The sequence below is a fragment of the Saccopteryx leptura genome, chromosome 5 (assembly GCF_036850995.1).
Source record: "Saccopteryx leptura isolate mSacLep1 chromosome 5, mSacLep1_pri_phased_curated, whole genome shotgun sequence".
In the NCBI taxonomy this organism is placed as follows: Eukaryota; Metazoa; Chordata; class Mammalia; order Chiroptera; family Emballonuridae; genus Saccopteryx; species Saccopteryx leptura.
Window position 1 is genome coordinate 152,881,812 of NC_089507.1, and position 15,629 is coordinate 152,897,440.

General features: G+C 45.8%; 1 protein-coding gene across 1 annotated transcript in view; it reads left to right on the plus strand.

Annotated features, from left to right (window-relative positions):
- DDX1 (DEAD-box helicase 1) overlaps window positions 1-3,564 on the plus strand; it is a 36,342-nt gene extending 32,778 nt beyond the window's left edge. The window contains exons 21-26 of the mRNA XM_066386146.1: window positions 506-578; window positions 694-766; window positions 849-891; window positions 1,589-1,684; window positions 2,496-2,616; window positions 3,231-3,564. Of these exons, the coding sequence (XP_066242243.1) occupies window positions 506-578; window positions 694-766; window positions 849-891; window positions 1,589-1,684; window positions 2,496-2,616; window positions 3,231-3,361 (537 nt within the window). The 3' untranslated portion in view covers window positions 3,362-3,564. The remainder of the gene's footprint in view (window positions 1-505; window positions 579-693; window positions 767-848; window positions 892-1,588; window positions 1,685-2,495; window positions 2,617-3,230) is intronic.
- Window positions 3,565-15,629: the final 12,065 nt, after the last annotated feature.

Below are 15,629 nucleotides of genomic sequence, written 5' to 3' on the forward strand. Positions count from 1 at the left end.
CTCGGCTGTGTCTCAGGGCACGGGCCCTATCCAGAGGCTAATGTGTGTGTCCTTGGTGTGTACCAGGAGGCACTCTGTCCCTTCTCTTTAGGATTTTGTTGTCACAAAAACTGTAACGTCAAGGTACAATAGCTAGTATTCTGTATTTATTTAAGTGCAAGAGTAAAAATAATAGTCATATTTTTATATTTTGTTTTGTCTTTCTCTGAAATGACCGGTTAAGATTTCTGAAAATAAAGCCAAATTTTAGCAATGGTTTAATAGTTTTGACGTAAGAAAAAAAAAAAGCAGAAATGAATCTAATCATTGACTTATTCACCTTAAATGTTATATTTAGTGAATCATAACTTGAAAATTCAAGAGTTGGCCCAGAGACTTAGGAATCCCTGGACCTGTAGTTTGACAGTAACGTGTTAGTTATTAGCATTCGCATCTAGCAGAAAGGCGATGTTTGTGTATTTTTAGTCCACACGCTGTTGCTTCCTCTCCTGTCTGTTCTCTGTAGAAAGGAGACGTGAGATTCTTGATTTGCACGGATGTTGCTGCCAGAGGAATTGATATCCATGGTGTTCCTTACGGTAAGAAGAAACTTCTGTGTCTGCAGATTGAATTTTATGGAATTTAAAATAGACCTAATATGTTCAAAATCTATAGAAACTGATGGCCGTTGGTAATGATTGATTTGATTGACAGTTATCAATGTCACCCTGCCTGATGAAAAGCAGAACTACGTGCATCGAATCGGCAGAGTGGGACGAGCAGAGAGGTAGTGCTGCTGCTTCCTTTTTGCTCCCTAAGCTTCTGTGCTTCGGGAGTAGAGTCTAATAAAGACTTCTCAAATCTTTCAGGATGGGCCTGGCCATTTCCCTGGTGGCAACCGAGAAAGAGAAGGTATCTTTTCAGTGCTGTGTCATGTTCATTGTTTGTGTTGTTACTTTAGATGCTGGGAATAAAAGCAGTTGCATTTTCCCATTTATATTGAATTCGGTTGGATATAGACTATAATGAACTTTTTGTGGCCTTTTTTGTCTATGTTCATTAAGTGGACAAATAATAAAATAAAGTTGAAGGGGAAAATGCAAAGTGTAATTTGTCCTAATAGCTTTAATATGATTGTTTTCACCAAAATATCTTTAAAGCCTTTCTGGCATGATTCCATAGAAGACTTTATGGGGGGGTGATTTATTACATACTTACAGAAAGGTGGCAAGAATGAGGAACTCCCACATACATGTTGCCTAGACTAGCTGTTTATTTTCCTTTTTGCTTTATTCTCAAAAAACTTTGAACTTTCTTTTTGATGCTCAACTTGATATAGCATTCTTCAATATGTACTTTTTCACCCTTGATTTTATCTGAGAACTCCTTTCTAGAACTGACATCCATTTTAGAAAAACTTTTGGCCTATTTTCATGAGAATTCTTTTGGAACACCTCGTTAACAATCTTCCAAATGGTGGTAGCAGTCGCCATACCTGCAATCTATTTTTCCTGTGCCTTGAGGACAGAAGATACTGAAGAACAAATTGAAATTAGAGATGTCTAGCATGTCTCAGTCTTCATACATGTTCTTATTTTTCCCTCTTTAGGTTTGGTACCATGTGTGTAGCAGCCGTGGGAAAGGGTGTTATAACACAAGACTCAAGGAAGATGGTGGTTGTACCATATGGTACAATGAGATGCAGGTAAGACTCAAAAAGCCTTTTAAAATTGGAATATAGGCTCTGGCTGGTGGCTCAGTGGTTAGAGTGTCAGCCTGGTATATGGAAGTCCTGGGTTTGATTTCTGGTCAGGGCACACAGGAGAAGTGACCATCTGTTCTCTCACCCTCTCCCCCTTCTCCCCCTTCTCCCCTTTCTCCCCCTTCTCTCCCTCTCCCCCTCTCTCAGCCAGTGGCTTGATTGATTCGAGCATGGTCCCGGGTGCTGAGGATAGCTCAGTTGGTCCAAGCATCAGCCTCAGGCACTAAAAATAGCTCGGTACATGAGCATCAGCCCCAGATGGGATTGCTGGGTGAATCCCAGTTGGGGTGCATGAGGGAGTCTGCCTCACTATCTCACCTAAAATAAATAAATAAAATAAAATTGGAATATAGGCTCTGGCCTGTTAGCTCAGTCAGTTAGAGCATCATTCCTAAATGGAAGCCCTGGCCGGATAGCTCAGCTAGTTGGAACAGCTTAATGTTCCTGTCTCTGTCTCTCTCCCTGCCTCAAACAAATGAACAAATGAGTAAATAGCGAATGTAGACTGTGTTTACAAAAGTTGTATCTCAGCATTTATTATTATCAATTATAAGAAAAAGTATTGAGTAATTGATTATAATGTTAGCTATAGTTTTTAAATTGTAACTGTAAATTCATCTCTTCAGAAATCTAACTTCTGTCTGCACTAAGTATTCTACGGTTTGCTTAGTTTTATTTAATGCTGCTAAAATGCAACTCTGTCAAAATGAAATTTTTATTTGAAAATACTTTAATTTTTTTCTCCCTTTCCTAGCTGCTCTCTGAGATAGAAGAGCACCTGAACTGTACCATTTCTCAGGTCGAGCCTGATATCAAGGTCCCGGTGGATGAATTTGATGGGAAAGTTACCTATGGTCAGAAAAGGGCCGCTGGTGGTACGTTTGAGTTACTTTAGTTCCGTTTTAATTGTGCATGTTTCCTTTCTGAGCATCAGTGTAAGGAGAGCCGCTGACGTCATTGTGTGCTCAGCCTGTTCCTGCCCCTCTGTCTTGCTCTCGGAGCACGTGCTCCGTGCCTGTCTGTGGCACTTTGGATCGGGTGCTCTGACCGTGGGGCAGCAGCTGCACAGCAGTCTCCTGAGCTGTTACTGTCAGAAGAGCAGCGACCACTTAGAGGGTAATTAGGAAACGAGTACAGTGGTCATTTTCAATGAACACTCAGAAGCCTTTGACTTAATTCGAGTGGTAGCCCAGCACACATTCCCTTTGTCTAGAATGCCCTCTGCTTACCCCGAAACTGTGTTAGGAGTCGGGCGAAACTAGGAGTTTCCAAGTCAGAGCCGAGGACGGGGGAGGGAGGGACGGCGGCATTAGGACAGCTGTTAGTGAGGCCTAAGCATCCATTTGTATTGATTTAACATTTTTAGAACTCTGAGTTTTGGTGATAACCTGCGCAGTAAGTACATTTTTATTGTTAGGAGCCATGTTTAAACAGATATTATTGAGCCAAAGTGTCGCTGACACTACCGTGTGACCTGTGTGCGCTGCAGGTGGGAGCTATAAAGGCCACGTGGACGTGCTGGCCCCGACCGTGCAGGAGCTGGCCGCCCTCGAGAAGGAGGCGCAGACGTCCTTTCTGCACCTTGGCTACCTTCCTAACCAGCTCTTCAGAACCTTCTGATCTTCACGTGCGCCCAGTAAGATTTGAGTAATAAAAGTCTGCAGTCCTGAAACTGCACCAGTTGTACGGCTTCCAAGCAGCAGTATGTGTAGTAACTTAAGCTAGGAATGCTGACTGTTGCATGTCAAGAAGCATGGAACATTAGTCCTAGGAAGTCGTCATGAAATGGCAACCCAATGAAAATAAAAAAATTGATGACTATATCTTCATGGAAGTTTGTCTTATTTTAACGTTATCGGATCGTTTTTCAAGGATACTGGGTTCATGAAGGCCAGTTTACGGGACTGTGGATTTGGCTGAGGACTGTGAAGCCACTAGTGAGTGTTCTGAGAGTAGACTCAGTCCCAGGCACTGGTCAGTCCTGAACAGAGGCGAACTGGAGGTGGCTCCGGGCGCCCCCGTGGTTACTGACATGGAGGGAGGCATGAGATGGAGGAGGACGGAGGGTCCTGTGGTGGGAGGGCCACTGGCTGGGTAGTGTGAAAACCTGGAGTCGGGGCAGTTAGAGAGGGTCTCTGTGAGAACTGATGGCTGATTCGGTGACGGTGACAGTGAAGGGGTGTCTCTGAAGGTTTGCCTTCTTTTTAAGAGCCTTTCTTTCCAGATGACACATACCCACAAAGATAAAACTACCCTGCCGTCCCTCTAGGTTTTAAAATGAAACACAGCTCTTTGGAATATACTTCCTAGACCTTCTTGCTGAAAATACCAGAAGAAAACATTGAAATATATATATATAATTGAATTGTTCTTTTGTGCCATTTGACTCTTAGTTCATGAAATAGTTTTTTGGGGAAAATTTTTCTTTCATAAGAGCACAAGTTATCATAATTTCTTGTCTTATGGTTTCAAACCTTTTAGTGCTGAAATGTTTTCTTTAAACACAATCTTGAGCACACTAAATACGTAAACAGTGGGAAAACCATGACCATTAAAGTCATCTAGCCCTGGCCGGAGAGCTCAGTTGGTTGCAGCATCTTTCTGACACATAAAGGTGGCCAGTTCGATTCTTGGTCAGGGCATATACAGAAACAGATCAATGTTTCTGTCCCTGTCTCTCCATCTCTGAACTCAAATAAAAAATATTTTAAATCATCTTGTATAGAGTCACAGTTTGGATGAGGATTTCATTTGTTCAGTCTCTAGACCACGTTCTTGGGAGATGTTCTAGAACTCCAGAGCCGATCTCTATAAACTGCGACAGCTCTTTGCAACATTCATGCACATTGATCCCTGCTTTAGAAATGTGTTTAATTGACATGACGCCAAAGGAAAGATGAATTCAGAGCACTCAGTGTTGCCACTGGAAGAGGTCTTCCCAGTCGTGCTCATGTACGTCCCTGTTTTCTAGATGCAGAAACCGAGTGGAGTTCATGTCCACGTGGCCTCGCTGGTAGGACTGAACTAGACCTTGGGTTTGCTGGTGGCAGCATTGACTCTGGTCTCCCTGTGGACATGTCCCTGGTCCCATGTGTAGGCCAGAGAGGAATGCTAGACAGCTGGGAGACAGTGGAAGGGTTTGTCCATTTTTTTTTCTCTTTAAATTACCATCCAACTGACATTATCCACGGGACAGATTCTTAAATGAGGACACTCCATGTAACCAGACCAGCAGAGGGGCTGCCTGGGGACTGACTATCCTAGAACTACTGACCACCATTGTCCTCCCTTCCTCTTGGTCCCCGCGGCCAGATCCTAAATCCTCAGCATCTGGACTCCTGCTGACACGTGAATAACCACTAGATTCTGGTTGAGATGTGGTCACTGAGCCATGAGAGATGTCAGTTACTCCCTTTTAGAAGGAAGGCCTCCTGGGTTTTAGTTGGTATAGATTGCCCAGCTAGAGATTGGCCCATCCCAGGTTCTGGTCAGTGGGGTGTGAGAGAAAGTGACATGTGCAACTGGTCACATCCATCCACCTGGCCCTCCTCCCTCCCTCAGGTGTGAACTTGCACGTGCTGTTGGCGAGCTAGTTCCCCACTAGACGAGTGTCATACTTAGGGACCGGCAGAGGAACCTGGGTGAGCTGCCCACCCTCTCTGGGCTGCCTGTCATAGTCACTTGATCACCTGAGCCACTGTCTGTGTAGGTCACTGCCCCACCTAATACCAGAGGCACTGGAAAGTCCAGAGGATGTTAAATGGTCACTGCCAGGTGTTAGTATTTCTGACTTGGCTTCAGCCCTGCCCACCACCGCCATCACACAGCAAACGGGGACCTAGACTTGTCAAGAAGGGACAAGCCTCTTTATTTTTAATTTACTTTTTTAAAGATAGAAGTGCGTGGGGCAGTGACTGAGAAGAGCTCAGATTTAAAAAAAAAAAAAAGTTAATTCCCAGCCAATTCTAAATGGGCAAACACATTTTGACCTTGTTTTTCTGACTTGGAGGGCAGCTACACTTGATGGCATTGGGATGAGGTGTCAAACACAACACACGTGTAGGTGAACGTCAGGTCCGGGGAGGGTCCCCTGTAGAGCAGTTGTATCATTTTCCTATAGATGCCGACGGTTTCTGAAGTCCTACTGGAAATTTTTTCCAGACGACCTTGTTGGGGGGGGGGGGGTTGTTAGAAGGGGGAAAATATGGAACAGGAAGGAAAGGGAGGCTGTTTTGCATTTCTTTGTGGGGAGGAGGGGAAGGGGAATGTCTGCTGCAGTCTTCTGTTCCAGGGCTTTAAATATTGATAATTATTACCTTTCGTCTAAGGTCATGTAAATGGTCCTTCTGAGAGAGCTTTCAGTCTTACGGGTCAGAAGTGTTGAGGGGACTGAGAGTCCCTGGAGTCACCATAGGCTTGGATCTGATCCTGGCTGTAGTTACTGACTTCTGGCTCAATCCCATTCAGAGATCGTTAGTTCTAAGTTGGGACCTGGGAACCTGCATTTGAACAAATCCCTCAGATGATGGAGGTGCCTATGGAACTTGAACCACAAATCAAGACCTCTACTGCTGTAGAGAAATGGTTCTCAGGCCGGATGACGGAGGACAGCGGAGAGGCACATGCTCGCTGTGGGAGAACCACCTGTCTCCTAGCACTGGCCCACAGCCTTTGTACCGAAACCTTCCCTTCGGCTAGGCTAGTGGCCCGCCCTGTCGGATCACCTGGGGAGCTTTGGAAGGATATACCCGAGTCCTACCCTCCTCCAGGAACGCGGACCTAGTTATCTGGAGCGGAGCCTGGCTGCGTGGTGACGCTGGTGGTCTGCCAGGGTTGGGAGCTGCCGCTTTAAACAGCTTCGCTCTGGATGTTTCTGTTCCTCTTGCGAATCATCATGGCCCCCCCTGCAAATGCCCAAGTGAATCCATGTCTTAAAGTTAACTATAGTTCAGATTCAAGCTGAAGCTCTTGTTATATCACACTAGGATGTTGTAGAGAAAAACTGATTTAAAATAGTACCCATATATCATTTTTAAGAAACTAATAAGATTATTTTAAAATAAATTTTGGGGCCACATCAATTTCGTTCCCTTCAAAAAAGTCACTTCGGGGATTCAGACAAATCTTGTAAGGAGACTCCCATTTTTCAGAACCCATTGGGCCTTTTTAGTTTAGACATTGCCACTTTGTTTTTATTTAAAACATTTCCCCTGCTAGAGACAGTCACTATATCTTATGTGCCTCTGGAAATTCTTGGTTCAGTCCATTATTTTACCTTATTTTCCCCAGCTTGGTAATTCATATTCTTCACTGGGAAAGACTCTGGTTGGCTGCTGTTTGTTTTGTTTCCTGAAATTAAATCACAATCAAAGGATAAATATCTGCTCCTGCCAAAGTAGGACTTTGGAGAAGCAGCCGGAGGTATTGTTTGTGCCGTCACATGTGCAGGACTGTCCAGTGGGGGGGCTGGGTCAGAGGCCCAGGGGAGTCAGTTTAGCATTTGGGGGAATCCTACATCCCCCAAAAAAGGAGTTTCCACGATGGAGATTGGGTCAGAGAGAGGGCCAATGGGTCAACGACGCGTGGGAGCCATGCTGTCTGATGACGAGTTGTAATTCCCTTGAAACCCTCAAATGTTTCCTACCTAGTGTTAGCAACTGGGGATGTATGACGCAGGTGTTAAAGGGAGAATTCTGTGATTGGGCAGTGATATTAGAAGGTGTAGGAATTGGTAAGGACCCTGTCCTTTGGGAGACTGTTTAGTAATGGCAGGAGGAGACAAGAAAACTGGAGCAGTCGTCTAAACTAAAGCTCAGAAAGGTGACAGTCAAACTTGGTGGCAGCCAGGTTTAGGAGGCACTCAAAAGAATTCTTAGACATTCTGGGAGAGAACTGGCTAAGCTGCAGTCACAGAGGCTGGAAGCGGTTGTTTTGTTTGGCTCTTAAAGGCTAGCAATTTGGAAACATTGGGTTATACCCATTATTATTAAATACAGCTCAGTTAAAATATCGGTGCTAGTTTTATTGGCTACAGTAACAAACCCTACCGCATCTTCTGTCCATAAATGGTTGTTCACTTTCCACTGATGGCTCACAACCTCAGCACTGAGAGAATAATTTTCGATGAAATAACATGTAGGAGGGCCTGCCTGTGCCAGCTCTCGTGGGCCTGTGCTTTATCAATTCCCAGTCAGGTGCACCAGGTGGCGCTAATGTCACACCGTGAACACCCAGGGCTCAACACTTACCTCTGGTATATTTTTACCACTTGGGGTCACTTAAGGATTATCTGACTTCCCTTTTTTCTGCTAAGCAAATCACAAATTCAAAGGAATTACTTCCCATTACATCTGTCAGAGTCTATGGTCATTTTTTCTTGATCTTGAAGGCCAAGAAATGTGCATTAGGATCTTTTCCCCCATGAGTGGGCCCCACACAGTTCGTGCGCTGGTTGTTTCTGTTGTCACAAAACACTTCTGCCCTGGCTAGATAGCTCACGGTTTGCCGGTTCGATTCCCAGTCAGGCCACATACAGGAACAGATCAATGTTCCTGTCTCTCTCTCTTTAAAATCAATAAAATAAACATTTTAAAAAGAAGCAAGGGGAAAATTAAAGGGATTTTAAGAGAGGTTATGTTTTCAGAAGGAAAAATGACATCTTAAATAAATAAAAACAAAGCACTTCTAGGACCACAGCACCCATGTTCCCTTGAGCCCAGCATTGGGGAGTTTTTTGTATGAATAACTTCCACACATGTCAAAATTGCATCTGTGCTAATTCCTGCTCTCATAGCATCTCCAGAATGCAGAGTGCTTTTTCCTTGGGCATTTCCTTCGACTCTGCCTGTCTCTAAAAGCCCAGATCTGAGTGAAGTGAGGTGGGGTATTGTGTGAACTTTCATTCATCTTCCCTCCACGTATCCACTGACCCTAGGAACGAGGGCTGCGCCCTTTGAGAGCATGCTGGAGATCTGTGGATGAACCCCACTGACGTGCTTGCCGGTGGTGGGCATGGATGAGGGTGAGCACAGCACATGTGAGCTTAGCCCAGACAACGAGCCCGGTCACTTCCGAAAGTAGCTCATGGCTCCTTATTAAATGATGTGCCCACACCCCTGTGTCGCTCTCCCTGCTGAGCCAGTGACTCCCTGGGACAGTGAGTTGAGAGGTATTTGGCTGAAAAAAATGACCAGGTATATGCTCTGTCCTTTGTCTCCTCCTTTTCCCCGAAGATCCCATCTTGGGGATAGAGGCTGAGGAGACTCGGTCACCATTCCAGAACAGCCTCTTGGTGCAATGTGAAGCTACAACAGGAACTCCTTGACTGCCACCATTTTCAGTTTATAATTAACCTGTGTCCGCCCCTGGTCAGGAACCTGCAGTGGGCCTTTATTGCCTTCGTTCAGTCCAGACTAACGTGAGCGCATGAGGCCCACTAACACCGGGGGCCAGCCTTCCCGTGCTGACTTCCTTTGCTGCTCAGATCGTATGGAGCCTGGTCGCCTCACGCTCCCTGCGTATGGAATAATAACAGCTCACACTGATCGACCCTTCACTGTGTGCTGGGTTCTTCATCCTCAGAACAGCCCGGAAGGTAGGCTCTGTTTGTGTGTCCATTTTCCAGATGAGAAAAAGGAGGCACCAAGTGGTTGGTGAAGTGCTCACGATCACCTGGCTAGTAGGCAGAGGAACCAGAACTTGAATGCAGGCACTTACCCCTGGCCCCTGGGAGTCCGTGTGCTGGAAGGCTTCCCACCCGCCCTGGCCTGCCGGCAGTCCATCGTTCTTGGGACCTGAGTGAGTTCTACCTCCGTCATGAGGCAGGAGAACACCACATTTTAAATACCAACCATGCCCAGATACTTTATATTCAGTGTCACGTTAAGAGCCAAAATTCTGCCCCCGCCGCCCTTATTTGCCATTAAGGAATCCCAAGGCCCAGAGAGGTTACATCCAAGTCCATCACGTTGAATGTGTTGGGTCCCAGAGCTTAATTTTTAAAAAACTGTTTCATGACTGTCATGTCTCCCCCCCCACCCCCCCACCCCCTGTTTTCAGGTGGATCACAAATTCTTCCAGTGAAGGATTTCTGGGCTACACTTGTTTTTCTCCCTGCAGTGCACATAGGGGGCATATAGCAAATATTACTGATTAGCTTATTTCTCAAGCTGTGGAGAAAGTCTATCAACTTATCTGATGGCAACAACAGTTCTTCTATGGGAAACAGAGACCCAAGATAGAAAGGCACCTCGTGCCTTTTAACCCTCAGCAGGAGTCAGTATTCCATGGTCTCATCCAAGACCGGAGGGAAGACCAGACCTCTTTCAATGGGAAAACAGCTTCTTCAAGATAATCTTGACCAAAATATGAGCATGATTTTGAACATATGGGCTTAAAGCTCCAATCTCCTACGGCTGAGATGTCGGAGTTCTGGTGGGCCAGTGCTGCACAGAAATATGTGAATTCATCATGGTTATTTTTGCAGCATTGGAGTTGGCATACCTCCAAGTCAAGAACTTTCTGCCTTTGCAGTTCTTGCTTATTTAAGGCTGGATGACTCACTTTGCGTAACATCCTCTTGTTTCCTCCTTTTCCTCCCCTGGGTCCCCTCCTACCTGAGAGGGTTGACAGGGCAGGGAGGGTTATGAAATGAGAGAGCCTCTGTTGACCCTCTCTTTGCAGTTTTGTTAACATTTCTTGGGAAGAGAATGTGTTATAGAATTATGTACTTGAAACCTGTATAATTTTGTTAACCAGTGTCCCCTAATAAATTCAATAAAAAGAAAAAGAAACACACACATTGGTTAGGAAAGCCTATATGATCTCTATTCTCTTTCTACCAGCAGGCAGGTCACTGTCCTCTTCTGTGTCCTCCAAACCTTTTGTTCCTTTCCTTATCATAGCGTTTACATTCTTACATTTTATTTACCTGCTTACATGTTAGTGTCCTCCTAGATATGGGAGGTCCTTTACAGCAGGGCCTGGTTTCAGTATCATCAATATCTGGCAGGGTTTGGACTAGACAAGGTGATTTATTAGGAAAGAAGGAAGGAAAGAAGGAAGGGAGGAAAGGAGGGAGGGAAAGGGAAAGAAAGAAAGGAGGAAGAGTAGATAAATGGATGGATGGATGGATGATCACAAGAAACTTTGACGTAGGAATTTTAGACGTCAGCTAGCAAAATAAGGATGAGAAGTTTGGATTTGTTATTTACTTGTTAGTTTTTATTTTGTGGACAGGAGATCTGCATACCCTAATAAATAAGGTCACAGAAGCAGACAGGCTCTGAGCCTGTCTTTCTCTTTAAGAGGGGTTTATGTTTTTCAGACAGAAGCTCTGCTGGCTTGAGCAAGAGCCACCTTTAGGAGGAAATGCTCACCATTGCTGTCAAGTCATTCTGAGACACAGTGGCAACACCCACTGTACAGCAGACTGTGCCACCATGCTTTGTGTTCTTTACCTTGACGCCTCTGCCAGGCAGGAATAGTTATTCTCCTCTAAGGAGACAGAGGCTCAAAGAGGTGAAGCATCAATTCAACAGTAATAGTTGCAAAGTTCAATATTCCACATTTAACAACAAATAGACCAACTAGACAGAAGATGAGGAAACAGAAGACTTGAACGACTGACATCCCTAGAACATTCCACTCAACAGCAGCAGGACCCACATTCTTCTCAAGGGCCCAGGGAGCCTTCTCCAAGAGGGACCACACACCGGGCCATAAAACCAGCCTCGATATACATTTAAAAAGACTGAAATGATACACAATATATTCTTCAATCACAGTGGAATGAAATTAAAGATTAATAACAGAAAGAACTTTGGGAAACTCACAAATATGTGGAAATTAAAACACTACTCAACAACCAATGAGTCAGAGAATAAATCAAGGGGGAAATTAGAAAATACTTTGAGATGAATGAAAATGGAAACACAGCAAAGGAAATCTTAAGGGATGTAGGCAAAGCAGTGCTTGGAGGGAAATGTGTAGCAGTGAGTGGCTATTAAAAAGGAAGAGAGATCTCGAATCAATAACGTAACCTTCCACTGTGAGGCCCGGGGAGGGGGGGACTAAAGTAAACCCAAATAAAGCAGAAGAAAGGAAATAATAAAGATCCAAGTGGAAATCAGTGAAACAGAAAATAGAAAAACAATAGAGAAAATTAACAGAACCAAAAAGTGTTTTTTGTTTTTTTTTGAAAACATGAGCTAAGTTGACAAACCTTAACTAGAAAGAGGTGAGATGATTTTCCCAGCATGACTCCAATAGAAAATGACAGAGGCAGGATTCCAAACTAGGAGTATCTGATGCCAAAGCTGAGGTTGGTGGGTCTGTCCCCCACCTAGACTGTGAGAGTCTCAGGGATCTGGTGCTCTCCTTACTCATCTGAGCATGCTCCGTACCTGGCACATGCAAGGGCCCAGGAAATGTTTGCTGGAGTAAAATAAAAAGCCAACCTTCTCCCCACCCTCCGTCAGCCATCTGTGTGAGATGATAAATTATACTTCCCATGCAGATTGGGCTGAATTGCACTATTTCTGATGAGAAACGCTGAAAACAGCAAACTGCTTGTCCTTAAAAATAAACCCTTCAGCTTCAGAAAGTTGGCCCAGAAATGAACCATGTTGTAGCTCAAGCCCCGAGACTGAGTTCATTACCCTGGAGCCAGGGGTGATGGGGTTGCCGGCTGGAGTGAGAAACTCGATCACCTTGCCCTGGCCCCTGGGTGGGGAGTGGTGCTCGGTCGCCCCTCTCTAGCCCTGGTGACCACGCATGGCGGGGGCTGGCCCAGCTCCAAGGAGGCAGCTGATCCCAGAGAGCCCACGATGCTGAATCTTGTCCCCAGGCTGATCGGTTGGGAGCAGGGGTGCACTGATGGCACCCCAGCTGAGCTGACCCGGGCTCTGTGTGAAGTCCAGCTTTCCGACAGGCTATAAAGGGTGAACTATAAAGAATGTTGATTTTCATTAACCCAAGTGCATGTTGATATGTCCCGAAAGGCTATAGGGAGAAGGTAATCCTAGGTAGGTTACATGCCAGAATGCTACCGCACGCTCAGGCTGGAGTACGAGGCCACCTGTCCTGGGGGTGGGGAGGGGTGGCACACGCCACTCACAAGTGGCGCACCATCTTGGCCAGACAACTGATATGTGAGGAAGGCAGGGTGCGGGCTGTGTGTCCATTTCTCAGGAGGACTGGGTGAGGGCTCTAGAAGCTGCCCAAGGACTTCCAGAAGGCAGGCACATGAATCTATTGTTTGGACTCCCCAGTGCAGTGAACTCCGGCACTGGCCCTGCCTGTGAGGAGGCCACGTGGGAAGCTCCGTGCGGGTTTCCCGGCGGCACGCGTGTGCGGTGCTGGCGGTTGGGCGGGCAGGCTGGGCACACCCATGGGTGTCGTTTCCCTGGCTCGTGTGCTGCCCCTCCCTTTTCTTCCTTTTTCTTAACTTAAAGGTGACTCTTCTGGAAGCCCCCAATGTGGAACTGACCCTAAATTGAAAAGATCTTTTTAGGGCAAGGGCTTTTGTTCTTTGAATTTTCTGCCTGGCCAACCACAGGGAATGCGAGCTGGGGGAACAGTTGCTTAGAGGACTGCACATTCATTTCCAGGGGCTGAGGGGCTGCTCAGAGCGAGAAGGGTCTCCTCATTCTCCGGCCTGTGACCCACTCGGGCTCCAGGCGGGAGGGTGTGCAGGGCCCTCTGATCACCAGGGCCCTCCACCTGCCGGTGACAGTGGCGGGGGGGCACAATTCAACATACGCGAACATAAACTCCAATTCCAGCTTCAAAATGAACAACCTCTAATTTTCATCCCTGTAACATCAGCAAAATCATATCTTTTTTTCTTTCAGAGAAAGTAGTGAACTGGTACTTGAATTTTGACCGATTGTAAAACGTCTCCCTGTCCCCATTCCTGTATCCGTGTGTCCTACTGTTAACGCCACCAGAATGTGGGACCCATGTGCACTGTTAAAAAATGTGGGAGGTGGCTTTAAATTTTTATTTTATAATTAGAATAAAATAAATACCTATTTTTTTTAATAATTTTATTTTTTAATGGGGCGACATCAATAAATCAGGATACATATATTCAAAGATAACATGTCCAGGTTATCTTGTCGTTCAATTATGTTGCATACCCATCACCCAAAGTCAGATTGTCCTCTGTCACCTTCTATCTTGTTTTCTTTGTGCCCCTCCCCACCCCCTATCCCTCTCCCATTCCCCCCTCCCCCCCGTAACCACCACACTCTTATCAATGTCTCTTAGTTTCACTATTATGTCCCACCTACGTATGGAATAATACAGTTCCTGTTTTTTTCTGATTTACTTATTTCGCTTCGTATCATGTTATCAAGATCCCACCATTTTGCTGTAAATGTTCCGATGTCATCATTTCTTATGGCTGAGTAGTATTCCATAGTGTATATGTGCCACATCTTCTTTATCCAGTCATCTATTGATGGGCTTTTTGGTTGTTTCCATGTCCTGGCCACTGTGAACAATGCTGCAATAAACATGGGGCTGCATGTGTCTTTACGTATCAATGTTTCTGAGTTTTTGGGGTATATACCCAGTAGAGGGATTGCTGGGTCATAAGGTAGTTCTAAAATAAATACCTATTATCAGCGACATGGTGCCAGAAACCTCTGGACCTGGAGGAGCAGCCGCTCCCTGAGACAGATGACACCAGGGGACCCTGTTGGGGTTCCGTTCGGACATGTGAAGTTTGAGGTACCAGCTAGACACCCAAATGAAGAGGAACAGCCAGCAACTTCTTTCTATTGCAGGGACAGCTCTGCAACCTGGAAAGGCGGGGTCGGAATGCTCCTGTTTCCACGGTGACACTGCCTCTGGTGTGGACCTCAGGCTTGGCACCTTGGCCTTGACAAACAGTCCATGCTGTTAAAAGGGAGGCTTGGGCCACCAATGTTTGTAGAACTTGAATTGTAACCTGTGGTTTCCCACTGCAACAATCCATATAAACATAGAATCTCACCTCTTCGATGCGGACAAGAGAAGATTCCGTTTCACTCCATGCACTCACACTTTCTCCAGTATTCCAAGCTGTGCTTACGCATCTCAGGGGCATGCTTCCAGAAGTGGGAAGCTCACTCGGTGCCAGGCCAGTTTCCTTGGGGGACTTGTTCTCACTCTGTGTTGAAATATGGATTCCTGTAACTCCCTCCACTGCTCTTCAGTCCCCCATCCCAAAGACCAGATCAGTCTCTCCCTACTTCATGAAGTCCTTCAGCAAGTCAGCCCACTGGGCTTCTCTTCTTCTCCCAACCAAAGAGTCAGTGCCCTTTGATCCCTGTCCTTTAATATGATTTTAAGCCCCCCTTCCCCAATCTGGTCACTTTGCTCTGAATATGTTCAAAATGGTAAAAGAAGACCTAAGTAAGGTCTGGTTCATGGGGTATGAAACAGGGTTCTCACCTCCTCCAAAGTGGACATCTGATCTCTGTTAATGTGGCCTTAAGTGTTGGCAGCTGTCAAGTCTTAGTCCACTCTGGTCTATCCCCCATCACTGCCTGCGTGAGCCTCTCTCCAGCCAGAAATGGGAACAGCTAAGTCCTTGCCCATCTTTTTGTCACCGTGTGTCAGCTCAGAGGGTTTCCATGCACAGCTGGTCTGAGGCCGAATCAGGACCACAAGTCAGTTCTCCATTCCCAGCCTGGGCTGCACAGTCCCTGTGGAGGGACCCCCTGGCGAGCCACCTCAGAACAAAGTATCCTGAATCTCCATGTCATTTAATGCAAACTAGAAGCTTGGGCAGATGTTCAGGGATTGAGCTGTTGTCATAGGGCCCATCTGCCTGACCAGTAACAGAAATTATAGGTAACTTCTATGGAGCATCTCTGAGGGGACTCTGAACTCATATGAT